The sequence below is a fragment of the Epinephelus fuscoguttatus genome, linkage group LG12 (assembly GCF_011397635.1).
Source record: "Epinephelus fuscoguttatus linkage group LG12, E.fuscoguttatus.final_Chr_v1".
Lineage (NCBI taxonomy): Eukaryota > Metazoa > Chordata > Actinopteri > Perciformes > Serranidae > Epinephelus > Epinephelus fuscoguttatus.
This window is the reverse complement of record NC_064763.1, coordinates 22,939,515-22,958,608: the sequence shown is the minus strand read 5'-3', so window position 1 is coordinate 22,958,608 and position 19,094 is coordinate 22,939,515. Positions and strand designations below refer to the sequence as shown.

The 19,094-nt window shown below is 44.1% G+C and overlaps 1 protein-coding gene across 4 annotated transcripts in view; it reads left to right on the top strand.

Annotated features, from left to right (window-relative positions):
- The window catches only part of mtmr4 (myotubularin related protein 4), a 67,431-nt gene extending 48,542 nt beyond the window's left edge, over window positions 1-18,889 (top strand). For all 4 annotated transcript variants that reach the window (XM_049592139.1, XM_049592138.1, XM_049592137.1 and 1 more), the window contains 13 exons: window positions 347-443; window positions 4,351-4,464; window positions 4,572-4,771; window positions 5,954-6,082; window positions 8,121-8,232; window positions 10,024-10,219; window positions 10,526-10,711; window positions 11,269-11,439; window positions 11,920-12,074; window positions 12,285-13,758; window positions 13,920-14,030; window positions 14,201-14,289; window positions 17,103-18,889. In XM_049592139.1, coding sequence (XP_049448096.1) covers window positions 347-443; window positions 4,351-4,464; window positions 4,572-4,771; window positions 5,954-6,082; window positions 8,121-8,232; window positions 10,024-10,219; window positions 10,526-10,711; window positions 11,269-11,439; window positions 11,920-12,074; window positions 12,285-13,758; window positions 13,920-14,030; window positions 14,201-14,289; window positions 17,103-17,280 — 3,212 coding nt within the window. In that variant the 3' untranslated portion in view covers window positions 17,281-18,889. The remainder of the gene's footprint in view (window positions 1-346; window positions 444-4,350; window positions 4,465-4,571; window positions 4,772-5,953; window positions 6,083-8,120; window positions 8,233-10,023; window positions 10,220-10,525; window positions 10,712-11,268; window positions 11,440-11,919; window positions 12,075-12,284; window positions 13,759-13,919; window positions 14,031-14,200; window positions 14,290-17,102) is intronic.
- Window positions 18,890-19,094: the final 205 nt, after the last annotated feature.

The window sequence follows — 19,094 nt, the reverse complement described above, 5'->3', positions numbered from 1 at the left end:
ACTTGTGCTAACCAGGCAGATGTTGAACTGGCTGTTCTGTGTAATGGCAGCAACAGAAAGTTTGTGGATACAAAATAAGGAAGACCTGGAAACACTGACCAATCAGAGCAGACTAGGGGGCTTAGCGATACAGAGGGTGAATACAGGTGTTCCAGCACACAGTATGAGGAAAATAAAGTTTTTTGAACATTAAAGCATGTAATGATATTATTAATAGATTTCCAAAATGCAAGTATGATCCTGAAAATAAGCATAAAGGTCCCCTTTACACAACAGCTTTCATATTTTGTTAAAATGCTAATACTTCTAAAATAATTTCCTCCCTGTGTGCTCTGTGTGTGTGCAGGTGATCACGTGCGTCAGAGAATGGAGATGGAGGTGAAGAGGATGAGCTTTGACACACAGAACGTCTGGAGAGTGTCGGACATAAACTGCAACTTCAAGTATGTTGGAGATAAATTACCATAAATAGCATGACACCTCTGTCTCTGCAGATAGCTGTACTACTGTACTAGTCATGATAGTCGATAAGAGAGTGAATAGTGAGTGACAAAGTTAGAAAAAGTTTTGTGAGAGCTGCGACAGACAGTAGGGCTTGAATCAGGCCGGAGTAGGGACGCCCTAACCACAGTGTCGATCAGTGGGTGCCGCAGGCACCCCATATACAGAGGCAATATCCTTGCTGCAGCGGCCACAGGTTTGACTCCAGCCCACAGCCCTTTCCTGCATGTCATCCCCTCTCTCTCCCCCTTTATGCCCCTGGCTGTCCTCTCATTTAAAAAGGCCAAGAAAATAATCTTAAAAAAGAACTCTGCCAGGAAATGGGAGTTTTGAATTTGTCTTAAATGACGGTTGCATTTGGGGAGGATAGTTGTCAGGCTGGATTAAACTGCAAGAGTACACTGAATACACAGATATTACACATATAGTCTTTATGTAATCAGTTTTAGATTCAGTGTGACTTACACTTCAAGGGGAATCATAGTCTCGGATGTCCATCACAAAAAAACACCAGTAACTCCATTTAGAAATCATAGGAATAAAACCTGCCATCACCTACCTGAGAATTATTACGTTTAAGTTTTATTCCAAGTAATCCGCTAAAAGCTGTTCGTACATCCATGGGTACAATGCAAAAAGGAACTGGCATTTTTGGGGCTGTCTCTGGTTAAACAAATCTTATCTTATCTTATTCATTAACAAAAAGGTCTATTTCTGTAGGGCTCCTTTCCATAATGTTGTCAGACACTTAAAATAACGATCTAAGCCTGCCAGTGGCAAAAACAAGCACTTTTAGTGGACGTACATTGACGTTGCAACTTGCCCCGAGTGTTTGCATTGTGGGCTGTTTGGCCAGTGATTTACTCAATATTGGACCAATTTCAAAAACCAATTAGTCCCTTGGACACGAAAACATGGGAAAATAGGGTCTGGGTTGTAAAATACTGAAGTTAACCTTTAACACATGGACAAATAAACAACACTGTAGCACTCACTCAAGCAGAAATAATGCGGTATACCATGTGTGTGTATGTGTACCTGTGTGTCCGACTCTTTTGTCTCCTTTGCTGTCTGGACAAATAAATACTCCAAAAAAAAAAAAGGTCAGTCTGCTCGGAGGGCCCAAGAGAGCACATCCTGCTGAGGGAGAAAGACACACAGGACAACTGGCTAATTAAACGCGCTGCAGCCTGCTGAGGCCCATGACTCAGCACAGTATTTCGCACACACACACACACACACACACACATACGCACACGCACACACTGTCTCCGTCTCCCCTTCACTCCTCAGACAGTCAGCAGGTGAACAGACATTGAGGGAAGTATCATGAGGGAGGAGGAGAGCAGATGGAGTCAGGCTGTAGCACTGTGTGATTTGTTCTGTCTCAGAGCTGAGCGTTCTTGATGAAGTAGTGTGACCCTGAAAACCAGAACATTTGTGTTGTCTAAAAATGTTGCTGCAGCTCAGAGTATTATTTTGTTTGGGTCTTGTATTTTTTTTTTTCACTGATAGACTCTGTGTTAAGTCAGTCCGAGTGCACTGGCTGGGAACACATATAGACTGTAAACATAATGGATGTAGCTACCATGACGTCATCCACTGGTTTGTGAATTTTGAAGCCTCAGGTTCAGCCTTTTGGTTGTCGCTGCCTTTATTTGGAGCTAGAGAGGTAGGCTGAGAGGCTGGCACAGTGGATTAGCAAGTAGTGGCTCTGACTGAGAAGCTGAAGACACTATCCGCATACATCCTGTCACTCAAAGCCTTAATGAAATGTAAATGGTTTTTTTTTCCCCCCTCAAAATTAGACATTTTCTGTCCCCAGAGCAGGAACGCGCTATCCCAGAAATCCTGGGAAATTGGCTCTTTCTTTTTAAAGGGCCAGTGTGTAATATTTGGCAAGGGTTATTGTCAATCTGAATCTGAATCTGAATATTCTACCCATTAATATGTTTATACAAGTGTATAATCGCTATAAAATAAAATTCGTTTGGTTTTCGTAGCCTTATAATTATGCTTTTATATATATATATATATATATATATATATATAGCAAGGGCCTTGCTTTAGAGAGATCGCCATCTTGCGCTGTACGGCAGACCAAGCAGAGAATCCAGCCAGCCAGAGAACGCGTTTCGCGTGTATAAATGAACCAACGAAGACAGCAGAAGGAAGGAAGAAGGAGGAGGAAACAGCAGAGAGTGTTAGTAGTTCGTCGATAGAGAGTAGTGAAAAGTTTTTTTAGTCATAAAGTTTGCAAATGGACCACACTTACCACGCAACAGGAGAGAATGAACCCGAACTGTCATCTGCGAGGAAAAGAAGACGTAACTTCACTCCTTGTGATGCACTCTCTGCAGCACTTTTCCTCCTGATGATATATCTCCCCAACAATGGCAGCAGTAGCACCCAATCCCATTCTGTGCATTCAGCCTCTCTTCTCACCCGCTCAGCATCAAACACATGGAGTTCTTCATCTGTATGCTCCGGCTCAAACAGGTATGGCTCTGGATCTGTGTCTGCTACAAGAAACTCTTCAAAATCGCGTTCAAAGTCGTCCATTGCAGCAACTATAGTCCGGAGATACTGCTAGGCTAAATAAACAGCTGAGCTCTGTTTACAGGCTACGCTGTCAGTCAGTGTGCGGGCTGGAGATTGGTGGAACAGAGAGGGGAGTGGGGTCCCCACTCAGTATGGTAAACGAGTATGTGTGTAAAGTTATGAAGTGTGTCTATTACGCTAGAAGAGTCAGAGTTTGGGACGGAGTGGAGTGGAGCGGAGTGTTAGTTTCTGGAGTGCTCAAATAAACGGGCCTTTTTCCCAAACGCTCCTCTGGTCTCCTGCTCGTGAGGGATTCATTACAATATCGTAACATGGCTTAGATTTCTAATTAAACATTCACCTCGTCGCTAGATAGACCTACTCCTGAAAAACTTGTGCGCAAGGCTTTTTGTCCCTACGAGGCCACCGTCATTTACCCGAGAGGAGGGGTGAGCGAGTGAGCCCTGCAATCTAGAATTTGACCACTGATGTCACTGTTTTCAACCCATTTTACACACTGGCCCTTTAAGGCATATCTTCAGCTACAGTAAGAACGCATCGGCCATACTTCTAGCAACACTAAATGCAACACAGAGAAACATGTTTAAATGTATGGGTTCCTAACCTGACTTCATTTTTGTATTATTTGGTGGTATTAATAATTGTTAAGGCAAAAGAACACCATTTATTTTATCAGTTAGCTGGCTGCTGAGAACATGGAAGTAATTGACAGTGTTTTATTGTCAGTACATATGCAATTTGTTAAACCAAGTTATTTGGTGTATTCAAAGTCATTCTATTAAGTTGAGATGGATTCTATTTTCTGTTCGTCACTGTTCAATCATCTGAAGACTTTCCGCACAAAGCTGGAGGCAGACATCGGGTTGTATTAGCCAGGTGCCTACCATACACTAGAAGACTTAGAAAAGACTTTCAAAAGACTAAAACTTTGGCAGAGCCCTCAATTTGGTGGGCCAAAAGGAAGTTACCATGTGCTGTTGAGTTTTGCATCCCTGCCAGCTCCAAGATTTGCATCTACATGGGAAGATGTAAAGATCTTCTGTATTTCTGTAGTGATATGCATTTTGTATGTATCAATCTATTTAGTTTACGGCCAGAATGTCACTAGTTTTTCCCGTCTTACTGTTAATTGTATTTCTCGAGAAATGGGAAGTAAATTGAATGTGTATTCCAAGGATTTCCATTTCCCTGGAATAAACCTTAATGGCCATATAATGTTTCCAGCAATAAAAACTGCATTTAACCTTCCTCTATAAAAGTAATGTGTTTTGTCCTTCCTGTCCACAGGCTTTGCTCCAGCTACCCGCAGAAGCTTCTGGTTCCAATCTGGATCACAGACAAGGAGCTGGAGAGTGTGGCTTCCTTCAGGTCCTGGAAGAGGATCCCCGTGGTGGTCTACAGGTGGATCACATACACACTATCACACGTTTCACCAACATGCACAACAGCATTTCCTTTCTGATAAGATCTGCACTTGGGATTACTGACTCTGTGACCTTGAATTCCAGGCACCAGAAGAACGGGGCGGTGATCTCCCGTTGCAGCCAGCCGGAGATTAGCTGGTGGGGCTGGAGAAACACGGACGATGAGTACTTGGTGACGTCCATCGCTAAGGCTTGTCAGATGGACTCGGGAGCCAAGGGTACCTGTGGAACACCAGCCTGCCGACAACGCGGGGAAGCTCCCGACTCCTCCGACAGTGATTTTGGTAAAGCATTCCTTTTTATTGATTTACATTTTGCGTAGACTGTTGGAGCAATGTAGCTCTCGAGAATACATTTGAATTCAGGCTGATAATGTGAAATGAATTTCCATTATTTATATATCTCATTAATTTTCCTTACTTCCAAAGTGGACGACCAACAAATAATGATGTTTAACATAAGTGCCAAGTGATACACTATTTTCAATTATGCCTGCATACATTGAGCTTCATCAGCAAATACACTGTCAACAATTTAAAATTAATTAACACCCTAGCAATAAATTACATTTATGCGCCTCTTTCTGACTGGTTACATGCTCCAAAAATTAAAATCAAGTGCATGCAGTATCTAATATGCATTTTAATCAGGCTTAGTTATATAAATCTTTAAGTGGGACACCTGTCAGTGCAACTTACAGAGAAAAACAACTCTGATGAGCCCTATCTTACACACGATGCTGGGTGGTAATTGTTAGTTTCAGACTGAGGCATTTGTCATTTTCGCGGCCAGCACCACATTGTGAAAGCAGCAAATGTCCTTATGCCAATCTGTGCACCCAAGGATGTGTAGGTCTTAAAGTGAGGTGTTGTCAGTCGAATTGTTGGCGTATTGCTATTTGACATTATGTAAAATGTGAATGTAGCAGAGAGCAGAGCAGAGCTAAAGAGCTGCTGTGTGACACCCCATTAAGAACAACTCTGAGAAAGAGGCTCTCATGCTTGTTTTAGCACTAAAACAATTTGAGGTTTATGTCGGCTCGTCTAGTGTCAAAGTGAACTTGGACTTGTCCTAAATACACTTTAGACTATGTGCTATAGATCATCTAAATGGGGCCTAATATGTCAATTTGCAACGTACATGAACTGACTGAGTGCAGAGAGAAATAGTTTAGTTGCAGCCTCGGAGTAATTACTCGTCTGTCTCCTCGGTTGAAAGCAGGTCTCTTGACTTGTGATCGTTACTCGTAGCAACACTGTGGCAGTGTCATCAGGAGGAGATATTGATTTTCAGTAAGTTACAAATCGAGTCAGTTTCTGTTTATCATGTCTGTGGCGCTTCTCTGATTGCCTCCTTCTGCTTTCACACTTTCTCTCTCTTCCTCTCTGCGCCATTTTGATTCACATAGCACTGTCCACTCACAACAGTAAAATATCATCTCTCTGTCCTCTTGCCTGTCTCTCTAGACTCCTCTCTGACGGGCGGCTCTGGCTGCGATGACAACACTGTGCCACAGAAGCTGCTGATTCTGGATGCTCGCTCATACACCGCTGCAGTGGCCAACCGAGCCAAGGGCGGAGGCTGTGAGTGTGAAGGTTAGTGCGACCAAACATTTGAGAAGTCTTAAAGGGGACCTAATGCTTTCATTTTCAGATTCATACATGTATTTTAAGTGCCTACCAGAACACATCGACAGGCTGTAACATAAACACTTTATTTTCCTCACAGTGTCTATGCTGGAACACCTGTATTCACCTTCTGTCTGAGACGCTCTATTTTAGCATCTGTCTTTTCAAGCCCCCCTCCCGAAAAAGCCCAGTCTGCTCTGATTGTTCAGTGTTTGTGGGTCTTCCATATGAAAAATTTGGAAGGATTTCATGTTTCCCTGATGTTAGCATGTAGCTACATATAGCAGTGTGAAGAAATCTGTCAGGTTGTAGCCAAACTAGAAATAAACAGCTAGAAACAGAGTATTCAGAACAGTCTAATATAATATTTGCATAAAATGTAAATATATTAACGAGGTATTAGAACAAGGTAACACAATGGTGATGAAAGCCCTTATATTTGCTGTATTATGAACTGGGTGTTCCAGGGGAAAAAAAAACAAGCATTGCACAGTAAGCGATGTGTTTTCCATCACCCAGTAGTGGCTGGTCCACCAAAGAGGGTAGGCGAAGCTACACACACCAAACTCGCTCTTTAACTCCCTTGTGTGTGAAACGGCGTACTGTTTTATTCCCGGTCTCTCTTAGAGTTGTGAGTTAATGGTTACTATGGCTGAACAAAGACAAGAGTGAGATAAGGTCCTAGAACCTGCTGCAGTTTTTTTTTTTTTAAACAAGGTATTTTTATTGGCACTTAAATAAAGTTATACAGAGTATTAATAAACACAGAGCCAGTAAGGACAAAAAGACCACCCCATCCACCCATCAGCACAGGAGCAAACAGACCAGTCAAAGTAAAATCCAATACAGAAGAAAGAAAGGAAAAATAAAAGGGGGAAACAACGACAAATCAGTTAACCTGTGTGACATAAGAAGGGGAGTATAGTGTGTTTCATTACAATTTTTCAGCTGCCATATTTGTCACAAAAGTTAAAAATGGTTGCCACGTGGATCCTTAAATAAAACAACAGATATTCTCCAACTGTAAATGATACATAACATCCTTAATCCAATGTCCGTATGTTGGAGGTGAAGAGTCCGTCCAATTACACAGTATGAGCCTTCAGGCCAGAAGTGAGCACTCCAAGTTACTGGAGCGAGTTACTCCAAATATTGCCATGGACATAGATGGGGCCACCAGCCATCCAAACATTGTTGAAAAAATTTTAAATACTAAATCCCAGAAATGAAATAGTTTGGGACATGACCAGAACATGTGACATAAAGTGGCTGAAGACTGGATCAGTAGCACTGCTCTGGACCAGTGGAGTCGGTGTACAATCTTAAACAGTGTGTCTCAGACAAATAGAGGATGAATAAATATTTTGAATAGCTTTATGCCACATCTCCTCCGATATCTGCTCTCCAAATTCCTCCTCCCATCTCTGCTTTTAATAGTCCAAAGCTGCAAGATTATGAGCACTGAATGATTTGTTGATTTGATGGACACCTGGGGCAGTTTTTGAGGAACTGTAAAAGTTATTCAATAGTCAATATTTTATTATGAACATACAATTGGATTTCCCATTGAAGAAAAGTTACAAAAATAAATGTATGCTGTCTTAGAGAGAAGGAAAGGGTTAGGGTTAGGGTTACCCAGAAAACAGCCAACAGCCATCGGAAACAGCCAAGTAAATTGCAGTCGTTGCATCTCTAGTATTAAGTGGGTCAGTTCTGCTTTTCCACACATCTATTTAAGAAGGTGCTGCTCTGCGTGCAGTCTCAGGGGCCTCACTCTGCAGAGGTCAAATCTAATGTCACTGTCCACTTTGACATATGATATTCAGTAAGCAAATGATACGTGCCACCAGTGACTGTCTCACTGCTCAAAACCATGAATGTTCTGTTTGTCTGAGATAATAAAAGCAAACACCAACATCTGAACACATGATGCTACTGTATCACACGAGCTAGGTGTTGTTTATGTCTGATGACCTTCATCAGTGTTGTTTATGTTTGTTTTCAGAGTACTACCCCAACTGTGAGGTGATGTTCATGGGAATGGCTAATATCCATGCCATCCGGAACAGCTTTCAGGCCCTGAGGACCGTCTGCAGTCAGATCCCCGATCCGGGAAAGTAAGTCGATCTGTTTGACCTTTCTCTCCGTGCAGCTCTGCCTTCATCGGTGCCGCCCTCTCCCTTTCCCTCCCCCCCGTTTTAATGGCCACAGTAAGCAACACCGCACAGAGATGGGAACGCTGCCACAGTCCATTCCTGTTCGTGCTGGGCCGGCCAGCTGTCTTGTCTGTACACAGCGACAGCAGAGACGTGTGTTTCCGTTTGTTCTGTGTGTTTTTACCAGCTGTGTATGCTTTACGAGTGTGTTTACATCTGTGACTGTATATGTATTACATGTGCAGTTGTATGTACAGTGCATAGGTTAACCCAGCTATGACGTCACACCGTGTTATTTTTGATGCTTGTTGTTACTCTGATGGAGGTGTGTACTGACACAGGGAGGCCTCCATAGATATAGGTCAGAGGCTTCCTCCTCTCAACCCTGTCAACCTAAGATAACCCAGAGTGACCAGAGGTTGTTGATGTTGCAACGGGTGCTTCGCAAAGTCAAGGAGGGATCCTGAAATGGCTGCATGCTATGTCATCGAAATCTCGCCGAAGGATTATGTCAATGTCTAGGATAATTTGTTCAGAGAATTTTCAAGGATTTTCAATCCTATGCACACGATGCATCAGTCCTGTCCGGCGATTTCTAAAGAAGATGCAAGTGAACTTTCAGTCACTTTTACCAAAATCTGTTTATGATCAAATTTGAGGCAAGAAATGTCAAGACAACTTTATTTGCACAGCACATTTCATACACTAGGGCAATTCAACGTGCTTTACAGAGTAATAAAGATACAACAAACGTAAAGGATTCATTTACAAAGTACAAGCCAGTGATACAAGAGGTACAACAAGTCAAGTGAAATAAATTAAAAGGTAGAGTATGCAGTGTAAAAACAGGAAAGCTTTTAGGTCTGACCTTAAAGTGGTCAGAGTCAGGTTTGTGTAATGTCTCAGGGAGGTTGTTTAAGGTCTACGTTGCACAATAACAAAATGCTGCTTCATCATATTTTGTTCTAACTCTAACAAGCAGTAGGCCCGCCCCAGAGGTCCTCAGGGTTCTTGGGAGTTTCATATTGCACAAACATATCAGAGATGTATGTGGGCCCAGAGCCACAAAGTGATTTGTAGACAAGCAGCAAGACTTTGAAGTAAATTCTCAGAGTGGCTGGTAGCCAGTGTAGGTATTTTAGAATTGGTGTTATGTGGTCATATGTCTGAATAAGTTGTAGTCGCCAAAAAGCTTTTTTTGAGAGCCCTGTGAACAGACTATTTTGTAATCTAATCTCCTGGGAAAAAAGGCATGAAATCCTGTCACTGTATCTTCACTTGAACTTGATATACAAGGCCTAACTTAAAGTTTATTCTGACTTTCGTAAGGCGAGGGCTCTAATGCATCGCCAGTTCTTGACTGTGCTTGTCTTTAAAAAATGGCACAGGACAAGAGCGAAGAGATGACGGTGCAAAATGCATTTGAATGCAAGTATCTTCAGTGTCCTTGTAAATATGTTATCACCATGAATGTGTAAAGCACATTTCTTTTGCTGTTTCAAAAACTGGAGGTTAAGACGGGACAGTGTCAGTGACGCACACCCGAACCCACTTTAGACTGTTCCATTATGTGTCCTTCAAATGCTTGGCAGGAGTCTTGCCAAGCCTTTGTAGTACCCAACTTGGAAATACCAGGGAAGCATCCTTGACTTTGAGAAGCACCCCAAATCTAGGCTCCAGACCACATCATCAGTTGGGACAGGCTCTGTGTTGATTTATTCGTATCTGATCAGTCACCTCTGGTGTCTCCAGCTGGCTTTCGGCACTTGAGAGCACCCGTTGGCTGCAGCACCTGTCCGTCATGCTGAAGGCAGCCACTCTGGTGTGTTCGGCGGTGGAGAGGGAGGGCCGTCCTGTCCTGGTGCACTGTTCGGACGGGTGGGACCGCACCCCCCAGATTGTAGCCCTCTCCAAGGTCCTGCTGGACCCCTACTACAGGACACTAGAGGTGAGAGTCTGCACAGTTGGACCACAGAATGTTGCATACAGTAGGATTTTAGATACACTTGTTGTAACTGAAATAATTTCACACATTAAAGTCTGTTTACAGGAAACTGAATTGTCAGCAGTCGAGTTGCATTGTGGGTACATAGGTGCCAAGGAAGAATAACTAGTGGAATAAAGTAGATATCTCTTGCTCTGCTGAATTATTCTACTGTCAATGGTGACAATGTTATCAGACTGTACTGCTGAATCAGTTTTTGTTGCACTGTCATATTAGCACTTCCATAACTGACTACCTTGTGGTCCACAGGGTTTCCAGGTGCTTGTAGAGACTGAGTGGCTGGACTACGGTCATAAGTTTGGGGACCGCTGCGGCCACCAGGAGAACGCTGACGATGTGAGCGAGCAGTGTCCCGTCTTCCTGCAGTGGCTGGACTGTGTTCACCAGCTGCTCAAACAGTTCCCCTGCCTGTTTGAGTTCAACGAGGCCTTCCTGGTGGGTGGTCGTACAGCACTCTTTACTTCTCTCTGTTCTTTTAATAATATTATATACGTTTTTTGTCACTATATTCACCTGGGACTAATATTACCAAGGGATCTTACGAGATTTAGAAATTACCCCCCCTCGAATTTACTGACTTTATTCCCTCGTTATAATATCAAAGCTCTGCGTAACAAAATGCAAAAATTATCGTTCACATTAACCTTTAATTATGAAATCAGTCCCCTGGGTTGTTTGATGGGATACTGTCTGTAAGTGTTGAAAGACAGAAAAAATGTTTCTTCGCACATGCTGCCGTGCGTTTCATCCATCTCATCATTTTTTGAGATTTTGCTCCGAGCGAGATGATCCTACTGCACCCCATATTCTTTCAAAACTTTCATTTATAACTGAACTTGATATACACTGTCATTTTACAACCACAACTAATCTTGTTGTCAGGTGGTGTTTCACATCATTGAGCTGTTACACCGAATTAGCAGAGCACTATCAAACCATAAAGAATCTGAATCACTGCCTGACTTCATCTTCCATCTCCCTCGTGTGTCCAGGTCAAGCTGGTGCAGCATACGTACTCGTGTCTTTATGGCACCTTCCTGTGCAACAACGCTCGCGAGAGGGAGACGAGGAACATCTACAAGCGCACCTGCTCTGTGTGGTCCCTGCTTCGCAACGGAAACAAGAACTTCCAGAACTTTCTCTACATCCCCAGTCATGATATGGTATATAATGCTGTTACTATTATACTGTTATTAACCGCCACAAGTTAAATACAGAAATAACAGGGGGTTGCCTCCTACTTTTAGCCACCGAGCCTTTTAGTCATTGAGGAGACTGACTTGTATATGTATAATATGTATTATTGATTTTGGGATGAACTGTCCCTTTAAAGGAACAGTGACTCAGCAGATTGCTGGTTTTATTTCTCTCAGACTCAACCTCCCAGACTCTAAGTAAGCTGCTTTATCAATGATTAATATGACTTAACTTTCACTTTCATCCCCAAACTATTTTTTCTATCAGAGCTTTAAAGCATGACTCTAACTTGAAGATTAAACCCTGATAGTCTGTGTTTGACCTCTAAGACAAGTATGGAAAAGGTCATAGTAAACCCTCCACAGCAGTGGTAGAACAGCACCGACAGGCACCACCATTACTGTATATTGATCGTCTGGGATCCTCGTGTCTTGTTTGTCTGCCAGGTGCTGCAGCCAGTCTGCCACACACGAGCATTACAGCTGTGGACGGCTGTGTACCTGCCCACCTCCTCCCCCTGCACCGCTGTGGATGACTCTATGGAGCTCTACCTCCCCCCGAATGTCACCGGAGACGAACTCACCTCCCGTTCCCTGGACAGGTGTGTTTGTTTGATGCAAATCTGATCAGCTACTCAGCATCTGTGCTTAATGTTTGTAGCTGTCCATGTACAGAGATATACATTGGTTCAAAATTCCCTTATGTTAGAGAGCAACACCGCCCTCTAGAGTCCCAAACAGAGAATTGCATCATTGCCATTTCAGCACCTGTGGGGAAAAAATAAACCTTTTTATGTATTTCTGATTTCCAGACTTCCCAAGACTCGCTCCATGGACAACCTGCTGTCAGCTTTTGAGAACGGGGTGCCCTTGACACGTACATCCAGCGACCCAAATCTCAATAAGCACTGCCAGGAGGATCGCTCTGCCCTGGAGCCCTCGCCAAGCACGGAGGAAACCTCTGCAGACGTCTCTGATGAGGTCATGCCCGACACTGGACTGGACAGCAGTGAGGGGCAACCTCTACACCAGAGTCCTGCCAAGACCCCAGAGGGTGTCCCAGTTTCAGAGAGCTGTGAAGACACAGAGGAGGAGCCCTGTCTCACCACACAGCCCCTGCCCTCTCTGCCCCTTCCCCCTGTCCCTCTCAGTAAGGACATCACACTCACTCACACTCCCTTCCCCACTCCTGTCCTTCAACAGGCTCTGCCTCAGATCACTAACCCTCCACTCCCTCCACCTCCACCTCCGCTGGAGGCTGAGAGCCCCTGTAGGACTGCTGAGAGCACCACGTCACCCACTCATAAATCAGAGCCGTGCTTACCTCTCCCCTGCAACGGCACTCAGCCTGCAGCTGCCACACCCACCTCGCTGCTGAACGGCCACAGTGACAGCCAAACAAATGGCCTCCCAGCATCTGCAGAGCTGCTGGCTCTGAAGCAGCTCACACCACTCCTTCCCATGGAGGACTCCACAGAGACTCTCACAGATGAGGGAGAGCTTCCCCCCGCCCTGCCTCCCACTGTGAGCCAGCATCTGACCCAGAATCATTTGAATGATGAGCCTGAGTCACCCCAACCCCAGAAGGAGAGAGAGGACATGAGTACAGACATAGTGAAAGGAAGAGAGCGTGTGTTCACAGCTGCAGCAGCTCCTGCAGACTGCACCCAGGAAGCAGCTCGCCATCTGATCTCCCAGAGCCAGATCACAGACCTGTCCCTGCTCGGCGCCCACTGGGAGAGCGTCCAGGGTCTGGTGCAGTCCGCCTGCAGCAGTGGCAGCCACTCTGGCGTCAGCCGGGCCTTGCAGCACAACACTTACCAGAGTCGTCGACTTGCCAGTAAGCTGCTCCGCTCCCAGGGCTTTGCCATCGCCAATGGGTCCCAGTGCTGCCGCAGAGAGGCTCTGTGTTGTCCCAGCAGCCCTGTGCAGGCTGGGTGGCTGTCTGCTGCCAGGAGTTCAGGCTATGCTGGTATGTGTGGGCCTGCTGCTGCCGCCACCCTCAACAGCTACTCCCTGGCTGGCCATCAGCTCCTGCCAGTGTCATACTCCTCACCCTCTGCTTCCAGCTCCCCTCCCCCACCCCAGGCCCCAGCTTACCTGGATGACGACGGGCTGCCGGTGCCCATGGACGCCGTGCAGCAGAGACTGCGTCAGATCGAGGCGGGCTACAAGCAGGAGGTGGAGGTGCTGAGGCAGCAGGTGCGACAGCTGCAGATGAGGCTGGAGAGTAAACAGTATGGCACCCCTCCCTCGGAGCCAGACATCGACTACGAGGATGACATCGTGAGTAGCTTTTCCCAGTGATGACGTTAATGCCCAGTGCTAGAAGCTTATTTCTGTCTGCAGTGTTCGTAAATGTTTACTTTTGATAATCCCCAGGAAGTGTTCTCTCCTCTATCAGTCCCATCTGTTTTCTGATCTCGCCCTTTTCTCTCTGTTTTCAGACGTGTCTGCGGGAGTCAGACAACAGTAATGAGGAGGACTCTCTGTCAACCCACAGCGAGGACCGTCTGTCTGAGGGTAGCTGGGACCGAGTGGAGCCCAAGGACACAGAGGTCAGCATCTTTCACTGCTTCATTGTCTAAAATAACTCCGCTTCATCACCTTCCTTCCTCCCCCTCACCTGTGTGACGAGGAGCACCTCTGATAACAGCACACTGTTCTGATAGAGATGTCTGTGTGTGTGTGTGTGTGTGTGTGTGTGTGTGTGTGTGTGTGTGTGTAGGTCACGAGGTGGGTGCCCGACCACATGGCCTCCCATTGTTTCAACTGTGACTGTGAGTTCTGGATAGCCAAGAGACGTCACCACTGCAGGTGGGTGTCCTTCTTACCTAAATAAATACAAGAACACAAAAATATCACATTTAGTCACACATGTAAAGGTAGAAGAGAAAAAATCATGGGTGTTAAGTATAAACATATACTGTATATAAAAGCCCATTGAACAGACACTTTCACTATCAATAACCGTCAAAAAAAAGTTTTTCTATTTATCAATAAACACTTAATGAAATTTAGATTGTGTCGTTGTATCGCTCTTTTACTGAGCTAGCTTGAGAACGGCCCCCACTAAAAGATTTTTCAAATCTTAGCCAATGTTGAAAACAGACCCTAAACATCACAACATGTCAAGATAAATGTAACAGTCTTGTTCCTATAGTTCGTGGAGAGCAACGATTTGGCCTTAACGTCACACCGCACACTAACAGATTCCATTCACGAACAACCAAAGTCCTGACTCTCAAATCTCGCAAATCTCTCGTGATCAAACATGACTTTAGAGAAAACATACATGGCGGATGACAAGCAGGAGGATGTAGCCTTTAGTTTTTGCACTACGTTTTACAGAAAAATTACTAAGAAAACATTTAAAAACATGGATTAAGTTGTGGAGATGGCGTGAACATGTACTGTACATGTTAAAGCCTGAGCCCTTCACAATAGGACACTGGATCGTATCTAATACTGAACATGTTTAATACTTGCGATTTGAAATCATTTCGGGCAGAACAGACTTCCGGGCAGATGGGGAATGTAAAAATCACACTTAACATACATCGACAACATCAAACAAAGCAGTGCTGACGATGGTCAGAAGAGGGGAATCTGGCACAAAATCAGCTTGATTCTTGTTAGTGTGTACTGTGAACTGTAACTTATCATCAAACACACTTCATTTAAACTCAACAGAAACAAAATAAAACTCACCCACTCATATCTTGGTTCGTGTTTCTAGTGTTCCAATAATCACCAACTCTGTGAATTAAGGGTTTATTTCAACCAAACCAGAGTTAGATGTGAAAACCTGCTCATCTACACACTGATTTTTACCACTGTGTCTGAGCAGCAGCAGCTCTCAATCATTGTCCTGAGGCAGACCATCAAAATTACCAAAATAAAATGATAAGAATCACCCAGAAAAACAACTCAATCAATCGCAGATAGCTGATAGATATAGCTATATTGGTCCAGTTACCCAGCCCCCAGTTACCACTATCTCAGTATGAAGTGAAATTTCTGAAACCCATTCTTTTAATGACTTAAATACAGAAAAGCAAGAAACATTCAAGAATCTGTAATCGGCACAGTTTCTAATGAATCCTGTCAATCATCAGAATTGTCTAAAAAAATTCTCTTCATTGACCGATCAGCTAAAGTTGTTCTCATTCATTATGAAGATCTCTCGCTATTCGCTTTCTTGAGAGTCAAATAAAAACACTGATATCACTCTCATGTCTGTACATAAATATGAAGCTACAGCCAACAGCAGGTTAGCTTGACTTTAGAAAGCTATAAAGAGTGGAAACAGGATGACGTGGCCGGCCTGGCGAGCTGGTTGCACTGTAAAAACATCATGTTGTTACGAGGGAGATGTATACTGGGTTAACTGGGGTGCAGTAAGCTTCAGAGGTGCTGGAAGTCAGCTGTTTCTCCATGCTTCCAGTCTTTGTGCTGAGCTAAACTAATGGCTGCTGCCTCTAGCTTCATATTTAATGTACAGACATGAGAGTCAGTTTAACTTTCATCAAACTATTCCTTCAAACTTCTGGGCCTTGTCTCTAACAGTAGCTGCTTTAGGATCAGGTTTAACAGCCTCCTGATTTGTGTATTCACTCATTCAAAGCATCAGATATAATAAACATTTGTTCAGCAGAGCTTTTTTGGAGTTTTTTATATACACATATCTCCTGGCACTATGTTGCTGCAGCACAGTTCTGCCAAAGCAGCAGCCTGCGATTCAAACACAGACTTTGCTTTGTATTTTCAAAGCAATAAACCAAGCTTTAGTTTCAGCCCATGCTTTCAGAATGAAAGGCTCTCAGTTCGCCAGAGAATTATTTATATGCTCCGCTGAGACAGTCGTCCCAAACTGAGAGAAATTTATAACGGACAGAGCACTAAAATACAGTGAAAATACAGAGGATGGACAAAATGTTTGCTGCAGTAGAAGTAGCTGACTATCAGATACATTCTGCATATGTCACTATTTAAACATGTTCATCCTATAAAGTCATGGAAGTTAAAGGAATACTTAACCTTCAAAGAAAAATTTAAAAGAATTAAAGTTTCTGATACCTGTAGAAAGTCTGGACTGCAAAAACCACATCAGATGTGATTTTTGCAAATTGGATCCAAACCACAGTTGGATTTGGTTTAAAATGTGATGGCAATCGGATTTCTTCAGATGCGCGTCAGTCCAGACGCTCTGGACGCTCAAATTGTATTTCAAAAGTCTCTTCTGCGACACTCCCAACACGACATGATGGCGTCAAATCCAAAGTGACGGAAATGCTGAACAGAATCCATGCTGCTACTAGCAGAGCTCTATGGAGGAGTTCAGTTGGTGCGATGGAGGAGTTCTGCACCGCGACTTGTTTGGAGGACGAAATGATGGACCTCCATTTCTCATGCTTCCGAGCTGAAAAGCTTCATCAACAGCTTAGGAACGTAGTTGCCGACACGCATTACCACAGTGACCCACACAGATAGGTCAGTGTTGTCTGAACACACACGATCTGATCACTTGCAAAGATCTGATTTGAGAAACAAATCTGATCACTCTGCAGTCTGAGCGAAGCCTTTGTTGTGTGCTCCCTCCTAACTCTCTGTGTGGTCTCCATCTTCAGGAACTGTGGCAACGTGTTCTGTAAAGACTGTTGTCATCTGAAGCTGCCCATCCCAGACCAGCAGCTGTATGACCCGGTGTTGGTCTGCAACGCCTGCCACGACCTGCTCCTGGAGTCCCGCACCCGCGAGATCCGCAGCCAGCAGCTCAAGAAGGCCATCGCCACAGCCTCCAGCTGAGAGAAGCGTCGTGTAGCATGGCCCGCCTCGGCTCTGTCCTGCTCGTTTTGGACTGATGAGCCGAGCGCCCCGTTGTGACCCCAACCTGCTGCGGTTTTGGGAAGATGAGGAGGAATTGTTACTCTTTGGGAGGCTCGGTTTCGGAGTGGAGATGCACTGTGAGACTGTCTGAGAGGCGGAGAAGAGGAACGTCTGAGATGGAGGTGTGTCAGCAGGGGAGGTTTTCCTGCAGAACAAACCCCCTTCTGTTCAAAGACATTTTCAGCCTGGAGCACTGCAGCGTCCGGCTGCCTCCACGCGGCTCAGTCCTCTAGCGGCGCCCTGTCCGAGTCACTTCTCCAACCTGTCCACCCACCTTTAGTACCAAACACCTGCACCCTCCTTACAGACACTGTCTCGCACTTCAGAGGACAATCGCTCACCCTTCCATGTGTCGGGGACTCCAAAGCCTTTGCCTGTACTACTGGAGGCTTTCAACTTTAAAAGAAAAGAATTGCTGCTACAGTATTTAAAAGTCTAATTTTGTATTCTTATTTTGTGCACTACTAGCTGTTGTGTATTTGAGGGAATTTGAGACCAAACTTGAGCAAAAGGGAGAAATCTGCTGTTTACTTTGTCATTGCATCTTTTTTCTTGGAGCCTGAATGTAATATGTAATGGATAACTGGATCGAGTTTATGTTCACGTGCATTCGGTGGGTCGTATATATGTGTTCATTGCTGCAATGTGTTTTCAAAAATTATGTATATGCACAGTCAATGTGGTTCTGTCTTTATCAATGCTTTTCTCCAGTATAGCCATGTTGCAACATTATGCGTTCTGAGGGATGTGTGAGTGGACGGATCGATGCCATGCTGTTTGTTTTGTGGAATGTGTGCTCGATGTGTTAAGAGGAAGAGAACACAGTAACGTGTGGAGACAGCAGTTTTCTGTAATGTCTACTTCTGATGCGAGACAATGTCATTTGAAGGTACTGTGGGTATTTAGTAACGTCGCAGAGGGAAGGTTTTTCTGCTGAGATATTTGAGAATGAATGTCCATCTGACTGATGCGTCCTCCTCGGATTGTTAACAGGTAGTAAAGACTGAACAAAGTGCTTGGAGTTTCTCGTTCTGTTCAGGGGAGTTTGGCCACAGCCCCCTTTAAAAAAATATCTATGTTTGTGTCTACTGGTTGTTCCTTGAGACAATAGTGCCATATTTTGTTTTTGTCTATTTTTAAAGCCTTTTTCTTTCTTCTGGATGGCAGCAGGTTTCTAATTGGCCACCTCTCTGTATGTTTAACTGGTACAGATAGTTAGCTGCTTAATAACATTGAGACAACTGAAGATTAACAGATGGCTCGGTTCAATAACGAGGCTAACCGTTTCAACGGATGATCGGATGTCACTGAATTAGTTAACCTGTGTGGTTATCCGTGGTCTAATATTTGGGATTTTTTCACACGGTGTTCATGAAGTCAAAATCTTTGAGAGGAACTCAGACATGTAACATACATAGTTATCTGATCCGTAGTGGTGGCTAAAACCTGTCACTTAATGAATAATTGTTGTAAAGAAATGCACTGTAAAAGTTAAATCCCATGGGTTAAAATAAAACATTATATCATGGATCTGTTATCAAGGTTCCTTATTTGCATGTCGCTCTGGAAAAAAAATATTCACAAGGTCTACTCATTTTTTATACATATATATTTACACCAATCAGCCAAAACATTAAAACCACTGACAGGTGAAGTGAATATTATTTTGTTCCAATGCATTGTTCTGCTGGGAGACCTTTGGTTCTGGCATTCATGTGGATACCACCTGACAT